Source organism: Microtus oregoni, unplaced genomic scaffold (genome assembly GCF_018167655.1).
Source record: "Microtus oregoni isolate MIOR12 unplaced genomic scaffold, Mior012 000057F_ref0000458, whole genome shotgun sequence".
NCBI classification, from domain to species: Eukaryota; Metazoa; Chordata; class Mammalia; order Rodentia; family Cricetidae; genus Microtus; species Microtus oregoni.
Genome location: NW_024543833.1, coordinates 1386681 through 1413714, shown reverse-complemented (window position 1 = coordinate 1413714; position 27034 = coordinate 1386681). Strand labels below are relative to the sequence as shown.

Sequence of the window (27034 nt, the reverse complement as noted above, 5' to 3'; positions counted from 1 at the left end):
AAGAGCATAGCTAGGCTGGCACTAAAGCATCAGCATGAAGTGATGGGGGACACTCTAGCTGGGGGCAGAGTGGAGGTGTGGGGGTGAAGGGAATGGCCTCAATGTCAGAACAACTGAACCCCCACAACTCCTATCCTCCAGATGGCCGCAATCATACCTCTAGAAAGCCATTCTTCCAAAGTGTCCTCTCAAGGAGGACTGGGGTTGTATTACGAAGGTGCATATATGGCCTGGAGTTGTGAAGGACATATGGGCACAGCCCTCCAGGGTCCTAGTCTAGGGAGGGAGTCTTGGCACGTAAATGAACAGGAATGCTGGGACAGGAACCATTATGCAGGGGTGAAAGGAGGTGGGAGCGGGGCTGGGAGGATGGACTTGCCCTGTATATCTGAGAGGGTGCCATAGGAGAGGTGACCTCTCCAGGACAAGGTGGGGCATGAGCTGGATGTGAGGCAGAGGGAAAAAGAGGAACGAAGGGTCAGGGCAGATGGGGACAGGACCCAGCTGTACTGCTGGTAGGGTAGACTGAGCCCAGGACAGAGGCTGGGCGGGTGAGCTGGATCAAGAAACTGGAGACAGTAGCATGGGCTTCTGTGGGAAGAGGGGCTGTTGGGGACAGAGTTAGAGGGACCTTGGTATCCCTCTTGTCTTGAGGTGAGAGTAGAAGGCTGGTTGACCTCCTTTATCCAGCTCTTGGCTCCAGATGGGAGGGAAGGGAGCTAGTGAGTTTCACTTATCTCTGCACATGCTGCTGTGGGACAATGGTCTTTTATCCTGCCACTTGTATTTTAATAAAATACTGATTGGCCAGTAGCCAGGCAGGAAGTAGAGGCAGGGCAATGAGAACAGTAGAATTCTGGGAAGAGGAAAGCTCAGTCTGCAGATGTCATCTAGACACAGAGGAAGCAAGATGAGAATGCCTTGCTGATGAAAGGTACCAAGACATGTGGCTAACACAGACAAGAATTATGAGTTAAGATGTAAGACATAAGAGTTAATAAGAAGCCTGAGCTAATAGGCCAACCAGTTTATAATTAATGTAGACCTCTGCGTGTTTCTTTGGGACTGAATGTTCAGGGGGGATAGAAACCTTGGTCAACATGTGTCCCAGGGACTCTAAGCTAGGGAGAGTTTTCCTTCTTAGGCAGTGGTCTTTATGGTCTTTACTTGGACACAAGGTACCTTCTCCATAAATTTGGAAGTAAGAATGATGATATACCCTCTCCACTCAGTGGCTGAAGTGAGGAACACCCTGCACTGCATTATGTGACCCTATACTGTCAAGTCCTATACACATCAATACCCAAGAGCCCCAAGGGACAACTGAAGTAGGCACCTCCAGCTGTGCGGAGCTCTGAGGGATGTTTAAGAGCTCTTAGAACTGTTATCCTCTGAACATCCACTTCTCTGGGACCTGGAATTCTCATGCTAGAGAGCTGTGGCAGCATCATTCTTGGGTGATGCAAAGCCTCCATGCAGCGGATAAGCCACAGGCAGAGTCAACTGGGATCGGAGGTTTCTGACTGCTGCTGCACATGGGAATTTCCTGCAGTATTGCAGAACTGTGGATTTCTCTGTACGATTCTGAAGCTGGGCAGGCCTTCCCATGATGCAGCAGGGTTGGTCTGTGCAACCAGCACATGGTATATGGAAGAGCAATGCTGTCCTGAGATAAGGCAGCAAAAGGCTGACTCTGACATCCTCTCCTGTTCTTGCTTTTCATAGTTGTCTTCTAAGAATCTGTCTGTCTGTCTGTCTGTCTCTGTGCATGATGTTGCGTGTGGGTTCACAGGCAACAGCCCGGTCTTCAGGTAAGAGGACACCATTGTAGAGATGCTTCTCTCCTTTCATCTTTGTGCGGGTTCCAGGGAATGAACTCAGGCCATCCGACTTGTGCAGCAAGTTTGCTCACCCACTGTGCCACTTAACCAGCCCACTCCTTACTTGCTTTGACTCTGATGTGTTGTGAACTATGACCTATGAATTAAGTGTGGCAGCACACACCTGCAATCTAGGATTCAGAAGGCGAAGGCAGAAGGGTCAGTGTGAGCTTAAGGCCTACAACAGAGAGACCCTACTGAAACAAACAATAGAAACATATGGTAAGCTGGGCGGTGGTGGCACACGCCTTTAATCTCCGCACTTGGGTGGCAGAGGCAGGTGGATGGATCTTTGTGAGTTCAAGGTCACCCTGGTCTACAAGAACTAGTTCCAGGACAGGCTCCAAAGCTTCAGAGAAACCCTGTCTTGAAAGAAAGAAAGAAAGAAAGAAAGAAAGAAAGAAAGAAAGAAAGGTAGGTAAAGGTTCTATCAACAGGATTAGTGGGGAAGGACAGCAAGCATCTGCTGGAGTTAAAGCCTCATGCTAAAACACATGAAAAACAGAAGGCAGAAGAGACAGACCCATGGGAACTTCTAAAAAAATGAAACACACCAGAGGGAATGAACAGTCACTTAGACACTGCAGGAAAAGATGGTGAGCCTGAAGATAAAACAGCAGAAGTTAACCCAAATAAAGAAGGGGGGAAGACCTCTAAAAATAGCAGATTTTTGGCAAGCCACGGGGAATGAGAAGTGGGGCCTACAGACAGTTGGAGGCATGGTGGGGGACGAGGAGATACACTGCAGAGCTCCCAATATGGGGGCTGGGGAGGTGGCTGGGTAGTAAAGTGCTTGTTGGACAAGCATGGGGACCAGTGTCCCATCTCCAGGATCTACGTTAAAGCAGGCTGTAGTGCTGCGTGCCTCTAAGTACCAGTGTTGGGGAGGAAGAGGTGGAGGACCCTGGGGCTTGCTGGTCAGCCTGTTTAACCACATTGTCAAGCTCCAGGCTGGACTATGTACTGGTTACTTTTTTTGTTTGTTTGTTTGTTTTTTATCTATTTGACAAAAGTTCAGGTCATCTGGGAAAAAAGAAACGCAATTAAGGAATTTCCTCCATCAGACTGACCTGTGGTCAGGTCTGTGGGAGCATTTTTCTGGACTGATGATTGATGGGGACAGGCAGCCCGTGGTGGGTGGGGCCATCCCTGGGCTGGTGGTCCTGGGTTCTATAAGAAAGCAGGCTGTGCAAGTCAAGGGAACAAGCATTGAGCAGCACCCCTCCATGGCCTCTGCTTCAGCTCATTCCTTTAGGTTCCTGCTCCAATGTCCTTCATAATGGACGGTACACTGTAAGCTGAATTAACCCTTTCTTTCCCAAGCTGCTTTTGATCATGATGTTTATCCCAGCAATAGAAAACGGACCGGGGCAGTCTCAAAGAATAAAGTAGACAACAACTGAGGGATAGTAGATAGCAAGAAGGGTTTTGCCTACTCCTGTGTCCACACACACACACACACACACACACACACACACTTCCAAATATGACAAAACCACAAACTCCAGATCCAAGAGACTCAGAAAACCCAGAGAGAGAAAGGGGGAAAGAGCCCTGCCAGCCCATGTTCACTGAAGTGTGGGGCTGTCGCCTGCCTCTCTCAGTGACAGGCTCGAGACACAGAGAGGACAAGAAATAGGACAGAGACAGGAAAGCGTATTAGTGAAGGTCAGCCGCTGAGGAGATCAGGGGATGAGACGAGCAGGTGATACGGTAGAGGAGTGGCAGGCCACCACTCTCCATCCCCTTCTAGGGGATTATGCTCATCTCTGGGACAGCCAGGTCCCTGCCATTTCCTCTGAAGTCTCAAATTCTCGGCACCTCTAGACCTGAATTCATTCAGTTCTGCTGAGCGGGTCCTCTCTGTCGTGGAGCTTGGAGCTCCCACTCGGGTAAAGGAACCAAACCAAGAGCAAAGTGAGCAAGTGCAGCAGGCACCAGGGGCTGGCAGGACACCTTCGTTGTTCAAAAGCCGCATTAGACACTGTAGAGCCGCTGTCCACATGAGCGTGCTGCAGAACGCTCACCCACTGTGTGGTCAGGTCGCCCGGGTGGTAGCCATCATGAGTCCCTTCACTCAAGAGACAGAGGCCTGTCCTTATGGTATCACCAAGGCGGGCTGCCACAAACACTGTCCATGGGACACCTGGTCCAAGGTGAGCCCCCAAGCTATACACCTGCTCCTATTACCCATGTAGTACACCACTGGCTGGAGCAAGGGACCGGCAGGAGTGCCAGGCAGAAAGCAGGCTGAGGACCTACCTGCCAGGTTGGGAGGACCTTCTCGATGTCATTCAGGTTGATGCCATCTCCATCTTCCAACTTCCCTTTTCCACACCTAGACCACAAAAGACAGAAAGGCATTGGAGGGCCAGTTTATCCATGTCCGAATCCTTGCCTGGCTGCAGGACAGGAGGTGGTCAGGAGAGGCGTGACTCTGCTATCTCTCAGGATTCCCTCCTAAGGAAAGGGCCCCAGAGGTGGATTCTTCTAGTCCTCCTGCAGCATGCAACTGAAGAGTGATGAGAGATGAATCCACTGACACTGTGTGTGTCCGTGTGTCCCGTGTCCTCCTCCCGCCCCCATCCCCTGTGCCCTCTTCGGCTTCTAGGCACAGAGGCTAAGCTCCTGATTAATAAAAAGCCCCACAGATGCATAATTCCTGAAAATGCCAGCTCTTTGGGCCAAAGGTAAAATCAGTGAACTGAGAGACCAAGCAACTATCTGAAGGTCATACAGGGAGGCAGGGGATTGCAGAAACACCAGCATAGCTTCTTTCCCTTTGTCTCAGGACTGTAAAGTCAGCTACTTGGTTACATTGTGTCTTCTGTGTTTAGGGTCCCTGTGGATGGGAGTGTCTGCAGGCTGGAGATGGAGCTGCCCAAAGCTCTAACTTCTTGCACAGGTAAAGACCTATCTGCTATGGCAAGACTGTGGGAGTTTAGACTCCAGCTGTGTCCCTTCCTGAAGAACTCTGTATAAATCACTTAACTTTCTTACACCTCTGTTCCTTCATTTGGAAAATGGGGATCATAACAGAGCCTAACATCATAGCCTGATTAGTAGATTAAAATGGTAACAACATAAGGCACATGGTAAGTATATCCATATTGCCACAACCACGTAGGTTATAATGCTGTTAATGTGCAGAGGAGCAGGTAGGAAGGAGAACAATTCAGAGCCTAGATTCAGAGGCTTGCCCAGCCTCAGGCACGTTTCTCATTTCTGAGTCTCCCATGGGATAACACCTCCAGCTTCAGAGTTAATGCAACTCAAATTCCAGGGGCATTTTCTCATTTGTTTAAATATCTGTCTACCATCGCTTCTGGATTCCTGTCAAGGGAAATAATCCAGATGTTCCGGACCTTAGAGCTCTTGGTAAGAAGAGTAAATTGGAAGCTCACCTCCTAGGGCTGTGAGCCTGAGCTCCACTAGGGGGCAGCATGAGACAAGTGTCCCAAAAGCTGTCAGAAAAGTACTGGGTGCCAGGCAGGAAAAAAAAAATATGGCAGGACAAACTAGCAGAGGCTTGGGTGGGAGAAATCAGGGATCAGAACTAGGTCTCTTCTTGTCTTTATCAGGCATGTCTATGCCAGGTTGGGAGTCTAGCCTGGTACCTAAGTTCAACAAGCTGGGAACTGGTAGGAGATAGCCCCCATGGAACTGTGGCCAAAGGCAGCACTGCAGAAATGCAGAGGGGCGAGGTATAGAGTTGATGGGCAGAGGGTAGGAAGGACAGTCTGAGAGAACGGAGAAGAAAGTCCCAGGGCAGTGGGAGGGAGGTGCAGGAGAGCCAGGAGTTCAAACCAGTTATGCTCAAAGCTGAGCTTCGGGCTGGAGAGTGATGTCTGGGTTGAGGGGGAGAGGGTGCTGGCGGAGTGCCTAGGCTAGTCCAGGCTTAGACAGGAGGAGCTGGAGCAGCGGGGCATGAGAGTTGACCAGTCTAAGGTGAGAAAAGAAAGCTCAGGCCCTGCTACCACACCCAGTATGCAGTGCTGGGCCACAGTGGGAAGGCAGAGAAAGGCCTGGACCATGCTGCCGTCTTTGGACTAATCTGTTTGATGGTGATGGGCTGGCCCTGTGAAAGCACCCACTGTGTGCCATTAGCCTGCGAAAGCACCCACTGTGTATCATTAGCCTGTGAAAGCACCCACTGTGTGCCATTAGCCTGTGAAATCACCCTCTGAATATCATCAGCCTGTGAAATTACCCTCTGCATATCATTAGCCTTGTGAAAGCACCCACTGTGTGCATGGACAGGCCATAGATGTTGAAGAAGGTGCTGAGGAACTGGCCCCAGTGGAACACCCTACACATATAACACACAAGGTCTCATGTGGGTAAAACATGCCTGGCAACTGAACTTTCCAGCTGGAGTTGGGCTTGAAATCCATGGCAGACTCCACTGAATAAGTACGGGCCTGGCCTTTTCTTCTCACCTTAGCGGTCTGAGGTCAGCAGTGGGCAGGGTACAGGGGCCACCTCTGATCCCTGGCCTGCCTGGTCAGGGTAAAACTTCCTACAAACCTGCAGGTGTGGCAGGCAGATGGTGGCTGCAGACCAGCTGAGTCACTGCTGCCAGTGGGGTTGCCAAGGCAACAGCCCGCTCCAGGTCTGTCCCTCTATGGAAACACAAGCTGTGGGAAGTCTTGGCAACCTGTTTCTGAGGGAGGCTGCAGTGGCTGGACACATGGAGTCCATTCTTCACATGGCAAGGCTAAGGGGGACAGGGCTCCTCTCCTAGTCACAAGGCAGACACAGGGTACTGCCTATAAATCTGGAGCAGCAGGATGGGTCCAGGGCCGGGTGCCTACCCCTAGAAAGTTGAGCCAGCTTATGCTCAACTGGGTGGGCGAGCCTAGAGAAGAAGGTCTAGAGACCCACAGCTACTGATCGCGGGTAACGGGTCCTCTGGATTTAGACAGGACAGTGATGCTAGGCACAGAAGAGTCTCCCCTGCGCAGCCATTAGTCACTTCCTCCAAGTAACCTGGATGTGATAAGGCTGCTCATCGCACTGAGGGAGGCTGACGCACGCATTCCCCACTCACAGGCGAAGGTGTTACTATCACCTGGATTTCCCGAGCTCACTTTTCCCACTGGTGTCACAAGACATGCTCCCAGGGGACACCGGAGGGACCGGGGCTATCCAGGAAATATCTCTGAAGTACTCCTGAGGTGCTCCAGAATGCCCCATTTTCACCTCATTTCGTGGGTATTCTACTTAATCCTTTCTGAACCCCACTTCTCTTGCTTCTAAAATGGGTTGAGGCTATCACCTCTCTTAGGTTCCTGCTCAGTACCAAATAGGGAGGCCTGTGCCACTAAGAGGAATGGCCTCTACAGATGGGAAGGGACAGAAGGCTGATGGAGGACACATGGCAACGCAGTAAGACATCCCATGACATCAGTTATTTTCGGGCAGGGGTAACAGGGAGACACGAGTGAGCAGCAAGAATTGGACGAAAAGCAAAGAAAATCATAAAAATAAAAATGACCCCCAAAGTGGGAAGCAAGTGAGGTTGAGGATGGAAAAAAACCAGAACTCTTCTGTGCTGCTAGTGAAAATGTAAAATATTCAGCATCTTTGGCAACACTTTATAGTTCTGAAAAAGTTACAACACAGTTCCCATGACTGAGCAATCCCACAAGCAGAGGCTTAAACAGAAACGCACACATGAATGGAATGTCCCAAGCAGTACTTTTCATAGACACCCAAAGGAAAGAACCCAAATATTCATCAATAGATGAAGGGGTAAACAAATAGTGGACTAGCTGGTGCCACGGACCATTATCCAGCTACAAAAAGGAATGGACCACTGATGCTTGAGAACAAACCTTGAAAACACTGAAAGACAATAGACAGAAAAGGAGCAATGACACCCAGAAAAAAAATTCATAGAAACAGAAAGCAGATAGGTAGCTGTCAGGGTTTGGGGGTGGGGCTGGACAGGAGGTGTGACTAGGACGGATCACATTACCCTGTGGCAATAAGAAAGCAGAGGCAGTGACTGTATATTATAAACCTGCTCAAAGCCGCTGGATCATATAGTTTAAAGTGGTTGATTTTTTTTTTAACGTTCATGAGTCTTATCTCTATAAAAATTACTTTAAAAAAACTGGAAAGAAGCAATGGCTATTTCTTACACCTATGTTTGGCTGGTACCACACAAGTGTCCTGAGGCCATCCCAGGCCTTGAGATCACCTTTTAAAAGCAAAGCAATACTTGTTCCTGGAGCCAACAAGGGTGAGACAGGTCAGGACTGATGTGAGATGTCCCTCCGTATGTTGTGAATGTATTTTATTACCATTGGTTAATAAAAAAGCTGGTTTGGCCTATGGCAGGGCAGATTATAGCTAGGCAGAAAATCCATGCAGAGAGACAGGGAGAAAGAAAGTGTAGTTGGGGAGATACCAGCAGCCACCAGAGTAGTAAGATGTACTAGAGAATAAGTAACACCATGAAGCCACGTGGCAATATATGGATTGTTAGAAATGGATTTATTTATATGGAAGAGCTAGCCAGAAATAGCCTGAGCCATTAACTAAACAGTTTGTAATTAATATTAAGTGATTATTTAGAAATAGCTGCAGAAACCAGCAGTGGGAGAGAAACCAATCCAGTGGGACCCAGTGGGACAGGGAAACATCTCCAGCTGCATTTGGCGCCCAATGTGGAGCACAGATTTCTATACAGCACTTAAGAAAGCTAGAAAACAATATTAAAGCTCCTTTAAGAGTTTCTGCCTGCTGGTGAGCCCTTGAGAAGTCAGTATATTAAACAAATAAAAAAAATACTAAGTAAAAACGCCTGCCACAATACAGACATTGGCATTCTAGAACTCTAGGAAGGTTAATACAGTTCTCAGTCATGAACCTCCGACCAGGCCCTGAGCTTTAGGCCTGGCTCTCACAAACTTAGAAACAGACAGAGATAGGCAAGAGATGCAGAGGATCCAGGTGTAGCTTAGCAGAGATGCCGTGACATTCAGGCTTGAGAACAGCATGGCGGATTCCCACCTTGGTACACAGAGGAGTCTCCAAGCCACGCGGCATGCTGCATACGGATTTAGCTTTTACTCATACAAACAAAAAAGGTTTATGGGCAGCGTGCTACAAGCTGCTTGGTGGTGGCTTGGACTCGCTGCTTTCCAGAGTTGAGACTGAGCATGGCTTCCAGAGCTCGCAGTAAACGTACCTCCACCATGCTGGAAATCTACCTAGAGACCAGTTCCCCAAACAGGGCTCCTGCACTGGCAGGCAGCATCAGCATCTCCCTGGAAGACTGGGAAGTGCAAATCTCCACCCTACTGGATGTGTCTATTTCACAGCGAAGCACGGCAGAGTCATCCATATAGTGGAAGCCCGAGAGCCTTGACATCAATGTGTAGGGAAAACACAGCACACCTCATATTGTTCTAAGGAGGTTTACAGTTTTAACTTGAGCCTCCATTCAGAGCAATCCTTGGCCTGTCAGCATGCAGCTGCAGGCTGCCCACTGATCACAGGCTGGACATGACCGGAAGGGAAGGAATCCCAGGCCTACTGAGTGTGAGACTCTGGTGGGTCCTTTTCTGGTGTTTATGTACGTCTTCCAGATGCTCCAGTTGGAGACACATCAACTGCTTGATAAGAGATACTCAGTGTTTCACAGGAGCTGGCATATGGGCTGGTGGGGAGGATGGAGGAATTCTCTAGAAAAGCCAGTGAACCCGCAGTCCGGGGGCTGGGCACAGCTTCACTTTATTTCACAAAGCCCTGCCCCTCTACACCTCACGCCTCTCACAGTGACAGCCCCTCCACAGTGTCCTTACCCATCTCTGTCGATGTGTGGCAGGGACTGCTTGGGAGTGTGGCGCACCTTCCGGTGGAACTGGGTGAAGTCCAGCTTCTCAGGCTGCAGGTCCCAGGTGGCACCACTAGAGGGCGAGGGAGGGTAACAAATGTAAGGCAGGAGGCTCGGTGGGTGGGGAGGGGAGGGCACCCACAGCGAGGGAAGGAGCCTGTTCAGACCCATTTGGAATGAGTTGAAGGTATCAGACCTTCTCCTCTCTTCAACTTATGCTCCCTAAACATAAATGTGGGTTGGTTGCTCTGCAGGGATTCCCCACAACAACCCAGTTTGTTTCATGCCTACATTTAAGAAGGGCTGGAAAGAGAAGCAGGACAAAACAAAACAAACAAACAAACACACAAACAAAAAACCCAAAAAACAAAATAACCTGTCACCAGAACACAAAATGGTGCTCTGGATAGGGTGAGCAGAGATGAGGAGACAGGGGGCCAGCTCCCCAGTTCCCACCCCAAGAGCCCCACCATGAGGGAGAGTCTGTACCCAGACCAGGAATACCTGCAGTGTGCCCAGAGTCGGATAGCTCAAGGGGACAGGGCCCAAGGCAAGACCCGACAACAGTGATAAGTACCACAACTGGGATATGCCTCTCGACCTGAGGAGTCCTGGCTAATGTCAAATACCATTAGGAACCTTCTAAAGCCTGAAGCTGTCAGTCTGCCTTCTGTGTGTGTTGCTAAGGCGCAAACCTCACGTGTCTCCTTTTCTGTAGATTGGCATGTGAGAAGGGTGGGGTCTACACTCACCCTTCCATAATGGCCAATTGAGTCCCTTCTTCCTCCCATGCTCCCATCCTCTCCAGTTGCTCCCCTGCTCTCTCCCTCCCTTAGTCTTTATGTCTTCCTTTTGCCCTTTGCCCTTTGCCTTCTTTCTTAGATGCTCTTACCCCCCCCTTTTTTTCTCCTTGACCTCTGCTGGTGGCCCTCATCCCCTACAGCCTCATCTCTGTTTCCCTCCTGAAACTGCCCCATAGACCCTGATGTGGCTAACACTGGACACCACAGAGAAAGGAGGAAGTTACCTGAAGGAGTCAAAGGTGTTGGCGGCCCAGATATCTGTGCCCAGCACGTCTAGAGAGCTGTCTTTGTTGCCATTCTGAAAGAGACAAGATGAGGGGCCGGCATTACTTTCGGTGCCAGAACACTGAAAACAGCTGGGTAGAGGCCCACCATAAGTTCAAGACTGAGCAGGTGACTGGGACCTCTTTGACACCTCAGGCTGGCCAGACTACACGATGAAGGCTGAAGTGAGCCACCTGAGTGAGAGACCCAGCAGGAGCATCAGGAGGCCCAGGGGACCACGGCAGACTGCAGACTTCCTCCCACACACAAGCTCACTGAGATGGAGTTTCACAGAGGTGTGCAGTCAGGACCTGACATGCTTGCATCTCTACTGCTGAAGCCCGTAGTCCTATCTCAATGCCTCTGTACCCAGCAGGGACTCTATATGACTGTATGAGCCTTCATCACCACTGTCTGCCTGATGACAACAGTTTCTCCCTGGCTATAGGACCCAAAAAGTCAGACCAGTTGAGTAGTCACGCAGGAGTGGACTTTTTTAAACATTTAAGCCTTGCCTCCCAAGAAGCCCCACAGACCCCTTAACCCCCAACTTTATTCTGGTGCCCTCCATCAGTCCCCTCAACCTTTGCTTAGGGCTCATGATCATGGAAGTCTGAGACACTGGGCTCATCCCTAGGTGTAAACCGATGTTTACAACAGAAATGTGTATAGATGCCCTTAACCACGGCCACACAAGAATGCAGCAGCGTCTTCACAATGGTGCTGAGCTGGGAGCCTCCCACACATCTGCCGAGAGCTGACCACACAGAACAGCTGCTACGTTCACAGCATTACACAGCAGTGAGAATAAATAAATGAAAACAACATGCGACTGTACAAACCAACCCCACAAGCAAGGTGGGAAAAGGGACAGACACGAAAGAGTACTGGCTATAGGTGTGATTTACATAATGTTTTAGGACAGAAAAACTAAGCTGTGGCGGCTACAGAACTCAAGCGGGAGGGGACACCAAAGAAACTGGCTGAAAGTCCTATTTGGTCTGGGTGTTCAGTTTGTGAAAATCCGCAGAGCTGGACAGCAGGATGCATGACTTTTCTTTACGTGTGTTACGACCTTTTGCTTAGCTACCCAGTGCTATTCCAGCCTTATTTTTGGGTCTTCTCTGCAGGACCAATCTACTGGTTCTCCACGAAGACTAGTCCATCCCGGGACCCACCAGTACTCGGAGTTCTCCCAGAAAGGGTGTGTTCCATATGAACCTCGGTGGCTACTGACACAGTGCAATGGAGCAGGAGCCATGAGCCCTGACAGTGTCTTTGCTTTGGTGCTACTGTGGTGACCCATTCCCAGTTACAATGCAGTGTGACCCGGGCTCTGACTGGGGCACCACACTGGCACCAAAGCAAAGGCACTGCCACAACGCTGTGACTAACACCTTGTGCTGTGACAAAACAATGGCGATGATGTTGCTAGGTAACGAGGAATTTTTTTCACTACAATCTTGTGGGCTCAGTGTAGTACATGCAATCTACTGCTGGCTGAAACTTCACTGTGTAGTCCATGATTGCATATGCATACATTCTATATACAATGTACATAAAGATACCACACACAGCACACACACACACACATATACACACCATATACACCATACACACACACACACCACATACACCATACATTTTCACAGCACATGCATCATATACACACACCACATGCAGGCTATACCTACACAAAACATACATACCAAACATATACATACTACAGATATGTCATATATACTGTGCTGGCTAGTTTTATGTAAACTTGACACAAGCTAGAGTCATCAGGGGAGGGATCCTCAATTGAAAAATGCTTCCGTAAGATCTGGCTGTAGGCAGCCTGCAGGGCATTTTCTTAATTAGTGATTGATGGGAAGGGCCCAGCCCATTGTGGGAGGTGTCATCCCTGGGCTGGTGGTCCTGGGTTCTATAAGACAGCAGATTGAGCAAGCCATGGGGAGCAAGCCAGTAAGCAGCACCCCTCCATGCCCTCTGCATCAGCTTCTGCCTCCGAGTTCCTGCCATTTGAGTTCCTGCCCTGACTTCCTTCAGTGATGGACATTGCTGTGGAAGGTAAACCTTTCCTCCCCAAGCTGTTTTAGTCATGGTGTTTCATCACAATAGTAACCCTAAGACATACGTACACAACAACAGTCCACAGGCTCCTGGTCTCATGCCACGCTGTTCTTGATACAGAATGTGACCCCGCAGCTTCCACAGTGGATTTCCTCACTTCTCAGGTTCATAGTTCCAGGGCTGAGAGGCCTGTCCCCTGCATCCTGGATGGCCCACACAAGTGCATCAACATAGATTTAAGTTCTGGGTGGACACAGGGACCTGAGGCTGCAGTCCCTGCCCCGTATAGGGGTTGCAGAATGAAAAGAATGATTTGCAGCGGCGGCACATCTCCAAGAGTCATGAGATGACAAGTCTGGTACCCAAACTGCCAACTTGCTGGCAGTACAGTTGGTTACAGGCTAGTAGAAAAGTCAGACTCCAACCAAGTCTCTCCAGCCCCATGGACACCAGTTTTTCTATCTGTCACGAGAGCAGGTAGACTAGATGGGCAATTCCCAAAGAAGGGAGGAAGCCAGGCTTCTGGACAAAGGAGAGATGCTAATTTATACCAGGTTTCACATTCATGACACAAATGTTCAGGAAGCAAGACCCTAAATTCACCTCTTAGGCCAAATATAGATATTTGTGGGCCACTAAAGCAGGCTTTTGAGGGTGATTTGGATGTGGATAGAGGGGACTCATATGGAGGGAGGTGAGGGGATCAGGCACCTTACATCCACCGCCCCTCAAGCCGCGTGTGCAATCTCTCTCTCTCTCTCTCTCTCTCTCTCTCTCTCTCTCTCTCTCACACACACACACACACACACACACACACACACACACACACACACTTAGCACCAAGGACAGCGCCTAAGTGCTAGTGGAAAAGGACTGAGCATGTCCAGTCTCTTCCAACAGAGGTGCCTTTGAGAATCAAGAAGGGCCGAGCAGAGAACCGAGCTGAGTTCAGGGGCAGCATCATCTAGTCCTTTTCCTTTAGGGCTTTTTGTCTGTCTGCCCACCTCTCCATGATCCCTTTACACTCAAAACCACAGGGCAGGGAGAGAACGAAACAGGCTGAAGCCTGTGGCCAATTTATCCCTCTCAGGCCAGCCCTCCCACCCACCGTCTGAGCCACCTGGGCATGCGGCTGAGGCTTTGAGCAGGCCGTGCTATGAGTGCCTGCCCTAGGCTGAGTCACATCGCAGACCGTTCCTGGCAGGCTCCCTGTGGGGCCTCTATTGAAATAGCAAGGTTCTCTAATCGTCCCTGGTTCCTTACCCCCAGCAGAGGGGGAAAATAAAGTCTGTACCCCAACACCACCCTCCCTCCAAGATGCCTTCTTGAATAGGGAGGCATTCCTTAACAGCTCCACCCTGGTCCACATCTCTTCTGGTGGTACCAAACTCAAAACATGGAGAGCTGGGCTAGAAATGGAGACCACAGGGCCTGGAACTACAAGGAGCAGGTGTGCAGAGGGCAGGCGGGGAGGGTGGGGCCACGTATCTTCTCCACCACCCTGAGGATTTCCACCCACCTTGGCCACTCTGAAAGCATAATCATGTCTCGCTGTCAGTTTGGTTTGCATTTGTGCAATGGCTAACAATGCTGAAATGCCACAGAAGACTCTGAAGAAGCCGGGTTCTATACTTTAAAAAATAAAGCTGTGTTTAAATAGCTGTTTGAACTTGTAAGAAATAATCCAAACAGACTCCAGCTTCCCTCCACAGGGAAACTCATGAAACTGGAACTCGGGGTTACCTTCGAGATACCAACACTGATACAGCCAGGGCACAAGGCATTTCCTTACAGGGCTCCTGCTATGGCTCCCTTTCGGGCCATACCCATCCCTATCCTTGCCTCTGTCCCCTCTCCACACCCTAGCAACAACCGCCTGCTCTATCAATCACTAATTAAGAAAATGCCTTACAGACAGTGCTTATACGGAGGAGTCTTCTCAGTTGAGGCTCCTTCCTTCCAGCTGACCCTAACTGTGTCAAGCTGGCATAAGACCGGCCAGCACAGGGTGACTGCAGCCAGCTTCCCACTCAGATGTAGCTGCTATCAACTTGAGGGCAGGTTTCTGAGTGAACAGAAGCTTTCATTTTCTGCCCATGACTCATCCCTTCCTCTGCGTATGGCCTTCTCCAGGGCACAGGTCTAATGCTGATGAAGGTCGACTTAGCATCTCAGGCTGGCATTAATCACCGGTCTTTGTCACTGTTTAGAACCTTCTGGCTCTTGCTATGACAAATGACTTCCTAGGGAAACTAGGACATTTTCATGTTGGTTCAGTCTTTGTGTCAGCTAGCTTGCTGAGACGCCACCTCTGCCAGGGCAAGAGGTCAACGGGTGGGAACCAAACTTCCAAGCAGAAGGATGCCCTAACTATGACAAAGGGAATTCTTCTGGAATGAGGGTGCTCAGCTTTCAAAGCCTGGGAAACAGCTCAGAGTCAAACAGATGCAAAATGGTGCAGCCAGGTTACAGCCTGAACCACCAAAGCGAGATCCTTGGAGTTCTTTTTTTCCATGTGATGATGGGTAACAATGATAACTACTAAGCTAGGTATAGTGGCACACACTGGTAATCCCAGTGCTCAGGAGGCTGAGGCAGAAAATCATGAGTTCTAGACCAGCCCAGGTTATATAGTGACACCCTAACTCAGAAAAAGGCAACTGCACCATCCAGCTGGGTTCCAGTGGGTTGTTTGAAGCTTTTAAGATTTGAGATTGCTTGTTACACAGCATCATCTTGGTTGTACTGTCTGACACAAGGCACTGACTTCAGTATAAAACAAAAAAAAAACAACATAAGATATACAAGACTGGACAGAAGTTCCAACATCTGAGCCCAGCAAACCCTTCAGCCCTGATAGCTGCTAGTCCTACCCAGCATAAGCCGTCAATGCTAGCTGTGCTTGTGCCTACTACCCCAGCACCCTAATACAATGTCCAACTTCATTTTTGCTAATCTTTCCTCCTCCTTTTTTCTTTCCATCTACTCAAGCATTCTACTGAAAGGAAGGAATCAATTCTCATGTCCAGAGACCAACAGGACCATTCAGAATGACTGTAGTCATTCTGTTAGTCACATCTGTTGGGGGGTACTTCAGGCATATGTCTTGAATCCACATTGGGTTACTGAATCATCACTCTATATGTTAGCCAAGCACACAGCGTTCAGCGAGCACCAATGCCACAGAGAGCCGAGGCATGAATACAGAGAAGCAGCTTCAGCATCCAGGTGTTTTTCTAAGGCATTAAGCATACCGATGCGTTTCTAATTGTCCACAAACCACATCCTGCCATCGCTGGTCAGCCAGACCAGACGGCTGTGTCTGACCTTTGCCAGGGTTGGGGGATTGGAGTGTTTGATGTTACCCTAGCTGCCGCCTGCCATCCTTTGAGCCTGTCGTTGTAGCACCAGCTTGCAGGATAGCACAGAAACCCAGACTTAGGCCAATGTCTTATTGGTGGAAGAGTAATTAGAATCAGCGTTACTCCTCCAGGGTCACCTAGGGGCAAGGCTCTTTCCCTCTCATAATGGGGTGTCCTACACCACACCTACCATTCCAGAGAAGGTGGGATTACACTCATTGGCCACAACCTGACATCACTCCTCCCACTCCCCCAGATTTCCCAGGGCTTCATGAGCTCTCAACTGTCTGATAAGGAGGTATGCTGATCGGGTTCCCAGCAATCATTCCACCGCCTAAAGAACAGCTGTCCCGGACCATCAAGTCCTTCAATCAAGAAGTCTGTCTCAAGGTCTAAACAGAAGCTACGCTGTGTTTTACACGTTCATGTCCTTCTTTGGGCACGTGTGAGCAGATGGCGCAGACACCTCCAGCCCGCACGTGGACAAGGTCTCTGAACTCAGTGCCACCGGTCTAGCTGTTCACTCAGCTGCCGTCACGTGTTTCCCCCACTGCAGTGACGGTCAGAGCATGTCCCATCATCCTGACTAAATGAGTAGTGGGAGCAGCCTCTAGGAAAGAGGCTGAATCCTGGCTCCTGGCAGCTGGTTGATCTGGACTCCCTCCTCCTCCTTCATGGGATGCTGGCTACCCTGACTTGTCTGAAAGCATCCAGAGAGGGTAAGGTATTGTTTTGCAATTAGTTGCAATAACCAAAGAATGAAGTATTGCCTGCTGTAGGGAAATAAGCATCTCACTGCATGGCTGATCCCCATGGGTCCCACCCACCCCAGGCCTCTAGTTCGAGATCAGGCATTGTGGATTAGCCTCCTGGGTAGAAGGCAGGACCACTCCACCCGCTCCATCCTCACCCGCTGCTGATGACCTCTGCATGCCTAGTGTCAGTGGCCCAGGTGTGGCAGTCAGAGGGACAGCTTGCTCTTAGAGTCATTGTCAAATGGGTGGACGTGGGTTTTGAGAGCAACCCTGCCATTCTGACCCCAGAAAGCTCACAGACTCTGCGAGGCCTAAGGAAAAGGGCCTGCTCGTAAATGCCTGCATGGCTTGAGGCTTGGCCAGTTCGAGGCAGGTTCAGCACTGTTACTGAGCCCAGTGCATGTAAGGCCCATGCCAGGGGAACTGAGATGTGAGTCAGTTGGCATGCCCTTCCTTGGGGTTACTTGCCTGAGGGGGAATGTGGGTACAGCAAACAGCTTGACTGTGACATGAATCAGCGTGAAGGTGTCTGTCTAGACAGCAGAGTACCGTAAAAAGGAATTCGGATGCGCTAACAGGGGTAGAATGCTCATGTCTAGTGATGTACTCTTCAGTAGGCAGTTCCCTGATCCTCCTCAACCAAAGCCTGCAAGCAGGCCAAGGCCAGGCAGGGCAGCCACAGGCCAGCTACCGGGGGCTCTCCTGTGGCGCTCTCCAGAGGTCCTCAGAGGAAGGCTGCTCCAAGAGGAGAGTCAGGATCCTAGGGATCAGACCCAGAGTGGCACTCACACGAGTGGGACAAAGAGATGGCAGGAGAGACCGTGGGTCATGGAAGAAAACCACACCCAAGCACGGCAGGTGTGGAGCCGTTAGACGGCTCCCCAATACTCTCCTGGGCTAGTAGAACGAGAGAGAGAGACTGACTTCCATCCTGTGTCTGCTGTCCTGTGTTACCCAATTCCCAACTCAGCACATTAAGCCTTTTGCTGCTGACACACGGTGCTGCCAGCCACTCTTGCCTCCCCATGTTGGGTAGTGTGGCACTTGGTGCCACCTCAGCCTTCTGTCAGGAGGTGCTCTTCCCATGGCTTTGTATAGCACACCCAAGTCCCCACTGCCCCACAGACGTGTATCTGAGCTCCAAGCTCATTTCCACCTGGGACTTGGCCTTCTCCAGGGTCCCTAAAGGAGGAAACGCAGCATCAGTTCGATCCAGGGCCTCACCCCAGACCCTTGACTTAACTGCCTTGGCTCTGAGCAGTTTTCACGACACCATGTGTGCTCCAACCCCAGTGCCGGCAAGCTAAGCCTTCTCCACAATCCAACACGGTCACTGCAAGACCTCACCCCAACTTCAAGGTGTAGGGCCATGTGGTTACTCATTGTGTGTGGGTACACCCCAGCCTCTCCTGAACTTCCTCCTTCTGAGACGACCAGAAGGGGCCACAGGTCAGGTGGTAGCAATGTTGCTGCTGTTTACTGCGAGCTATGTCAGAGAAGAAGATGGGCTAGTGTTCAGAATGTCACCTCCAGTCTAAGGTTCCTGCCCCACAGTGAACCTCTGGCTCAGTCACACCAGCCAAGAAAGCATCTCAGTCTCTTCTCTATTAGATTTCTATTAATTAATAGATTCTCTATTAATCTTCTCAGTTAGATTTCATTCTGAAAAAAGCTGCTCAACCTGGGAGACTGCCCAGTCCCTCCCTGCGGTCAGCTGGACCTCACAGTATGCAAGGTGGCTAGGCAGTGAAGAGCCACACATAACCCCGCTGGGGGACATGGGGGACAGCCATTCCATAAGCCCCACCAGTGCCACCACATTGCCTAGTCCAACCCCTTTGCCTACTCTAGAAAAAAAAAACAGTGGAGCAGAACAGCTCAGAGGGGCCTAGGGTGGGGGATGATGAGGGGGTGGAGGAAGGGCCCTTGCTCAACCTCTGGAGTAGGAGGGCATGGGCAGGGAGAGAGGGCTTGGGAAAAAGTGATCAACAAGAGAGAATGAAGGATCCTACCCTGGAAACTTCTAGAACCAGACAACTACTGATCAAGAAACATGCAGTTTGTGTTGTCTAGCAGCCCCCCCCACCCCCCATGCCCCCGTTTGGAGCCACATCCAAGCCTGAATCTGTTAGAAGAGTCGGGGAGGACAACAGACAGAGCCACTGATCTGTAAAAGGCATGGGCTAAGGTATATGCTTCAGGAAGGAAAACAGGACCCCTGGTGAGGAGACAGAAGACAGAGATGCCCTTGGAAGTACATGAGCTGCAATAGGGCAGGCAGAAGTACCCTGTAGGTACTGGGCAGACGAAATACCTGGGTGCAAGGGGCATAGTTCAGCTTGTTCAAACCCCCCTTCTCTGTGTTTCCCAGTCTGCTCCTCTGCAAATGGGATAGAAGTGCCAGAAGGACCTTCAGAGGCCACCCAGAAGCTTCTGGTTTTATCTGAGGAAGAAATTGGCTACCAAGTAGCAGAACAAAAACCAGAATCTAGGCTCCTGCCCCCAACCTGTTACAGAGCCATGTCTCTGTTTAATACACATGTATAGGAAAGCCACAATGAGATCAAATACTCTGTACAATTAACAAAAAAATTAAAAGAGGAAACTGTTAATTAGTTTCCTGTCAACTTGACATCAGCTAATCATTTGGGAAGACAGACTCTCAACTGAGAATATGCCTTTATAAGACTGGACTATAGGCAAGTATGTTGGGCATTTTCTTGATTAATGGTTGATGTGGGAGGGCCCGCCTACTCTGGGTGGTGCCTGGGCATATGATCCTGAGTTGTATAAGAAAGTAGGCTGAGCAAGCCAAGGAAGATCATTTCTCTATGACTTCTGTTTTGGTTCCTGCCTCCAGGTTCCTGCCCTGCTTGAGTTCCTGCCCTGACATTCCTCAGTGGTCTGCATCCAGAAGTATAGAAGTAAAAACCCTTCCTGACCAAGTTACTCTTAGACATTATCACAGCAATAGAAGCCGTAACTAAAGTGGAAACAATTACACAAATGCTATGAGAATGAACTATGAAGACAGGCGTCTCCCCAAACCTGAGGCAGCAAAGCCCTGGAGTTCTTTCTGGAATGATCCAGAACTGAGGACACTAAACATCTTTCTTTGGAACAGAATAGAGACGAGAGGGTGGGGATTTGCTTTGCTTTTTATCCCTGCAGCGCTGGGGTGGAGGCTAGTGCCTTGCCCATGCTAAGTAGATGCTCATCCCAGCAATGGGTTAATTGTGACTACCACAAGGGACTAAGGTAGGACCACACCCAAGCCAGTGAGCAAGGCAATGTGTCCCTAAAGCAACTGTAGGACCAAGAGGTGGAATTTAAGGCGGGAAAAGCCAACTCTGAGGTAGGGTTGAGTGATTTCTTCAGATCCTAAGCACATGGTTTTTCATAGGTAGGGACAAGGTATCAGTGAGAGCAGCTGGAAAGGTGGCACACCCATATCATCAGGACAGCACCCCAGGAGCAGCTGCCTTCTTCTCCTGGCCATATAATAGGCCCTTAAAGTGCCAGGATGCCTGGGTGGGAGAACGCCCCCTACCCCAGAACATCTGTGGACGGGGGCGTCCAGACCTCTGAACTCCTCCACACGCTCCACTCCCAGGTCTTCGTAGACCCAGAGAAGGGATTTCCAAAGCACCCAATCAGCTTCAAAACCCCAAGTCCCAGTGCTAGTGGGTCCATCAATGTCAGCACCCAGACTCCAGTTTGCTCACTTGACGTCATACAATATTCCAGAAAGGACACCACAGAGCATCCCACCACCCTCCTCTCAGGGGGCATCTAGGCTGTTGCCAGATGTAGCATTACATAAAAGGCAACAGAAGAGCAGTCTTCAGAATCCACATGAGGCTGGCGGGGCACTCCAAGGTGACAAAGGAATTAAGGAAGGCGTCCTAGAGGTCCTGTACCTTACTGGCTCTCACACTTCTGCCTGCTTCCCTGATCCCCATCATTTAAGAGTCACCCAAGGGCCAGCCCCAGAGTCCCAGAAAAGCAAGACACGTGACAGCTTCCAGATGGAGGACAGAGCTGGTTCCCTACCTGCTGTGGCGGGGCTCGCCCTCTGGAGAAGGAACAGCCACCATCCAGCTGCTCTCTGCAGTCAGAAGTCCACTGCAGGCAGAAAGGAGGGGTTAGTGACAGCAGGGCACGTGCTCACCCTCACTCTGCCTCCCAGCAGGCTCATCAGGAAACCCGACCCATCCCTAGTCCAAGGTGGCTCCTGGGTATATGGCTGGGGAAGCCCTAAGTTCACCTAAAGATGATGGTCCAGCTACATCCTAAAGTCAACCAAACATGACACCTAGTTATTTTGGACAATCAGTATCACCCCTGACCATCTGGCCAGGCTCCAGCCATGCTGGCTGTGTATCATGCTAAGGGACATGGTTGGAGCTGGAAGGCAGCAAGTGTGTGTAGCTCTATACACCTAGCTCCAAATGACTATGTGCTGTGGGACACTGGTCTGTACCCTGTCACTTATATTTTAAATAAATGCTAATTGGCCAGTAGCCAGAGAGGAAGAATAGGCAGGGCGATCAGGCAGGAAGTGGAGGCAGGGCAACGAGCATTCTGGGAAGAGGGAAGTTTCAGTCTGCAGTCCTCACCCAGACAGGAGAAGCCAGACACAGAGCAAGCAAGATATGGATTGCCTCACTGAAAAAGGTACCAAGCCATGTGGCTAACACAGACAAGAATTGTGGGCTGATGTAAGTTATAAGAATTAATTAATAAAAAGCCTGAGCTACTGGGCCAATCAGTTTATAATTAATATAAACTGTGTGATTTCTTTGGGACTTAATGACTGCAGGAACCAGGCAGGACAGAAACCTCAGCCAACAACTATTATCTGGTATCATGGAGAACCTGCAGACATGTCTCAGAAGACTAGTGGAGGAATGTCCCAATGTGTGGCCGACTACCACCTATACAGGAGTCCCCAAAGTCAACCATATGGAGGACCCTGGGCCTCACTCTCCATTGGTGACCCAGAGACTCTGGGGCTACGGCCCAGGATTAGCATTTTGACCAACTCCCACGAGCTGCACTGGAAGCTTCTGGAATCCATGGGCTCTCTCCCATGCTGTTACCCATTTAATGACCAGGGCAATGCTGGGCAACTCTGTGAAGCTCGTCATTGCACAGATACACCAAAGCAGGATGGCAGCCCTCTGCCAAGTGCGGGCCAGCTTCGAGGTAGTGTTAGACATTAGTCAACCTCTCTGGTTTGGCCTCACACGCACCTTAGCCTTCTCCTAGTGGCTTGTACAGCAAAAAGAGTATGTCCCCAGCCAGAGCTGGGTAGGGAGGGCTCCAGGCCAGCACAGGCACACTGTGGCTGAGGACAGTATGCCCAGGGCAGGAAAGACCTTTCACTGTGACTGATGCTAGAGCCAAGTTCAAGGAGACTCCAAGGACATGGAATGAAAGGCACAAAGATAAAGCCACAGCCTCAACTGCAGTTCCCAGAAGCCAGCTTTTTTAAAATTAAGTTAAGCAATACGCCTGACATATTAAAAATATTATTACTTATAGATAATAAAAATATAAGACAGGGCCCATGATTGTAATACCATCATGAGAGAAGCTGAGGCAGGATGATTGTGAGTTTGAGCTTCAAAGAAAAACAAACAAAACAAACATTAACTAGCCTTTTGACATCTGTGCTGGCTAGTTTTGTCAACTGAACACAAATCTAAACATAGGGTGAAGAACATGCATGAATTCTTTGTACTATTATCAGTATTTTGTATTTTAAAAATTATTTCAAAATTATATATATATATATATATATATATATATGTTTTTAAGTATGTATATACACACACACAAAAGATCACCTGACTCAAGGATTCTTAAGCTAGAGGAATCAGTACTACACACAGGGTTTTATGTGCTGGGACCCTCCACTGTCTCTCAAAATGACAGAGTTTTCTCCAGGCCTTTAAGGAGACCCTGATACCCACCCAGCTCACTGGTCACACCTCTCCTGTGCTCTGTACTTGACAGACTGACCTCTGCCCTGTGCCTCAATGTGGTCTATATCCCCACCCAAGAACTCTGATTTGGTCATTCCCTCTGCATGGAGTACCTGTTCCTAAGCCACCTTGGTCTCCCACGGCCTCCTTCCAACAGCTCTGGCCTCCACCCCTTCTTGCCTCATTACCAATGCCCGCCTCCTATCACCCTACCCCATCCTACCTACCAGAAAGCAAGCTCTGGCAAAGCAGGGATCATGGCTGTTTCTGTGCATCACTTTGTTTCAGAACACACAACCATGCCTGAATGAATACAGGCTAGCTCGAGTCATACTGTACTCCTGGGCCACCGGTAGGCAGCAGAAGAAAGAACAGATGTAAACAACTACACTCTACCCTAAAAAGCCCCCACCTGACAAAGTGTGGGAGATCATGCTAAATAAATGACAATGCTAAAATTGATGTACATTAGCAGAGCAGCTTCGTAAAAGGTAAACATAAAAAAGTTCACAATTATTATCAGCCCTTGTCACAAAATGATAGTGGATTATTTTTTCCTGGTTTCCCAGTGGTCTTTGTTTTTCTAATTGTTGCTTTAAAACCAAAACGAATTTTAACATATTGGGGGAAATGGCTAGTAAGCGAGTTAAAAAGTATTCAGCCTCACTAGAAGATGGACCATGCAAAATCAAACGGCGGGATGTCCCAACACACAGGTGCAGTATGAAGGACGGAAGAGTCACTTGGAGAGCAGCTTGCCAAGAGTCATTAAAATTAATTCTACTTCCCAGCATTTACCCAAAGAAATTCTTTTATTCGTCCGGAAGGAAGCAAACTAGCCATTGCAGTACAGTGTCATGCATTTCCAGGGGAACACTGACAGGTGGAGTGGGTTCCTACCATTAAATGAAGGGTTAAACAGGGGCCCACTGTGAACCACTGGACAGTCACGTAACAGCACAGCGGATGCCTGCGCCTGGAAGAATCCTGAGGTACATGGGTTGGGGGAAATGTGAGCGTTGTATGACTTTGAAATAGTATTATTTCTATAGGTGGGTTTATCAGAAGACATCTAAATGGGTAAGGAAGCTAACTCAACAGAGACACAGTTGTGGAAGGGTTGTATCAAATGGAATATTTATTAATTTTTTGTTTGTTTGTTTTTCAAGACTAGAGTTTCTTTATATAACCCTGGCTGTGCTGGAACTAGCTCTGCAGACCAGGCTAGCCTCATACTCACAGGTCTGCCTGTCCCTGCCTCCCCAGCGCTGGGATTAAAGGTGTGCGCCATCACTATCTGATGGATATTTGACTCTTCTGTAACATGCATATGTAGGTAGGGAATACTCATGAAATTAAAAGAAATAAAATAAGAAGAGGCACGCAATGAATTTCCCATACTCAGTCACTCATGGGTCTATTAACCCACCTCCGCTAAGCCTTTCATGGCTGACCCACCATTGAGCCAAGACAACTGAGAAAATGGATCCCAAAGTAGGAAAACAATACAGAAGTGGGATAGCAAGGGAATGCAGGGATGGAGGGCAGGCGGATAGAGACACGGAATGGCAGGAGGAACATGGAGAGACAGGAGGAGAGACACGTGAGAAGGAGCCAGGAAGCCGATGGATACTTTCATCCCCTCCTACGTATTAGCACTGCCAAGCTTCTTCATTAGAGTCCTTGGAATTCAGACAGAATCCAGGCCGTTCGCCTGCCTCCTAGCATCAAAAGGGACTGCAGGAAGCTGCCTACAGGCTCTGCAGCTCTTAATTGAACCCATTTGGAAGAGTGGATTAGAAACTTGTGCCTTCATTAAATGTGCCAGCCATTGGCCACATCCACACACTCTGCCCTCCCAAGAGATCCCACTCGGAGGCAGCTGGCCTCGGAGAAGGGAGAAAGCCGTGTCCCACCTGAGGTGTTAACCCTATTAGGATATCAGAGTCACCAGGGCCCTACACATAGGTTAATACTCAGATTCTTCCTCATTCAGCTGCATCTCTGGTGTAGGGCCCAGTTACCAACGTTTTCTAATGTCTTTACGATCCTGTTTGGCTGGCTGTAAATGCTGCTCTGGTGAATTATTACCTGAACACCTACCAACACCAGAGGTGCCAAGCATTTCCCACCGTAGCATCCCCACCTCCCTTAATCCTTACAAAGGGTCAATGGCCAATAAGATTGAGTCCTAATTTTCTTCTATACATTAACCACCTGACACTATTCATCCTAGCTGGGAACAAGAAGAAAGTGGGAGAGGGGTGGGCCTCTTAGGACCAGGAAGGGTGCTTTGACTACTTTCTCAGTCTGTGTCTCAATTTCCCATATGCAGAACAAAGCTAAGTCCTTCTCCTAATGATGAAGTGAGGACAACTTATTTAATTAAAAAGATTATCTTATGTCCATGGATATTTTGTCTGCATGTATATCTTTGTATGCATGCATGAATGGTGCTTGCAGAAGCTGGAAGAGGGCATTGGATCCCTTGGAACTGGAGATACAGATGTTTGTGAGTTGCCATGTGGGTGCTGGGGATTGAGCCTGGGTCCTCTGTGAGAGTAGCCAGTGCTCTTAATCTCTGAGCCATCTTTCCAGCTCCAAGGAAATGTAAGATGTAACTTTGGTGACTCAAAATTCATTAGCGAACAGGCAGTCTTTTTAAAAAGACTTTTATTTTTTAAAGTTTATGTGTGTAATATGTTTGTCTCCATGTGTGGATGCCACATTTGTGTGAGAGAAAAGGTCATTAATGTTGGCAAAAGAGTGCGATCTTAAATGTGGTATTAGGGAAGAGTTGGGACACTTCAAACATCCATGGCTACTCATTTGTTTTTATTACATTTCCTGTTGTAGTGAGAAGACATTCAGACAGCACCTCGCAGGAGAGGGTCTGTCCTGGTTTATAGCTCAAGAGTACTGTCTGTCACTGCAGGGAGGTCAGGGGACAAGAGCTGGAAGCAGCTGGTCCTATCACATTGGAGAGCACAGCAGTAAACTTGTACTGATGCTCGGCTCACTCTGTCAACTTTGTTCAGTTCAGGATCCCTTGTCCAGGGAATGGTCTTACCCACAGTCAAGATCTCTTGCTTGTATCATTTGATGTAATCAAAGATAATCACAGGCATGCCTTGAGGTCCGTCTCCCGGGTGATCCTAGACTATAGATCTAAGAGAAGGGAAACTATCCATCCATCTATTACCTATCATTCCATCCACTACCTACCTGTCCACCTACCCACCCATCCATCTATCCACCCACTCACCCACCCACCCATCCACTCATCCATCTACTCATCCATCCATCCATCCATCCATCCATCCACCCACCCACCCATCCATCCACCTACCCAATCCATCCATCTATCTACTTATCTACCTACCTATCATCTACCTATCCGTCCATATGGCGTGGTCTTTGGAGAAGTAATTGCAGGGAGCTGATCAAATCAATGGACCCATCCACATTTACATGGATAAATGAGAGGCAGCGAAAAAGTGTGGAGGGAGGATCTGATTGGAGGAAATGGAGCCATATTTTTGAAGGGTATATTTTGTCTCCAGTCTCTTTGGCTCTCTCTCTCTCTTTCCTGTCTGCCAGGAGGCATGCAGCTTTTTTTTTTTTTTTAAATCATGTTCTCTGCCATGTTCTGCCTTGCTATAGCCCAGAAAGAGTGAGCCAGATGATCATGACTGAAACATGACAGAAAAGAAACTCCAGACTCTTTCTGTCACAGCAATGAAAACTGCCTAATTCTCTCTCTCTCTCTTTCTTCTTTTTTCTCTCTTCCCTCCCTCCCTCCTTCCTTCCTTCTATCGATCTACCTACCTACCTACCTACCTACCTACCCACTTGTCTTTCTTTTCTAGTGTTGCTGGGTTAGGGATGGAGAACACAACAGTACAAGCATCACAAGGCTTTCCTTTCTCAGTGTTCACTGTCATTGCTCAGATTCTAAAAAAAGTATGTTACCAATAGAAGAACAATATTCTTTTCCACTCCCTTAAACTTTACTAAGGTTACCAAAAATCTTAACATATTTTCTTTCTCAGAAA

General features: G+C 49.0%; 1 protein-coding gene across 5 annotated transcripts in view; it reads right to left on the bottom strand.

Annotated features, from left to right (window-relative positions):
• The window catches only part of Ctif (cap binding complex dependent translation initiation factor), a 246632-nt gene that overhangs the window by 156426 nt on the left and 63172 nt on the right, over window positions 1–27034 (bottom strand). For 4 of the 5 annotated variants that reach the window (XM_041639225.1, XM_041639224.1, XM_041639227.1 and 1 more), the window contains 4 exons: window positions 21043–21114; window positions 10754–10827; window positions 9695–9799; window positions 4143–4218 (listed from right to left, as the gene is read on the bottom strand). In XM_041639225.1, the coding sequence (XP_041495159.1) occupies window positions 4143–4218; window positions 9695–9799; window positions 10754–10827; window positions 21043–21114 (327 nt within the window). The remainder of the gene's footprint in view (window positions 1–4142; window positions 4219–9694; window positions 9800–10753; window positions 10828–21042; window positions 21115–27034) is intronic. The other variant, XM_041639228.1, reaches the window with a different exon arrangement.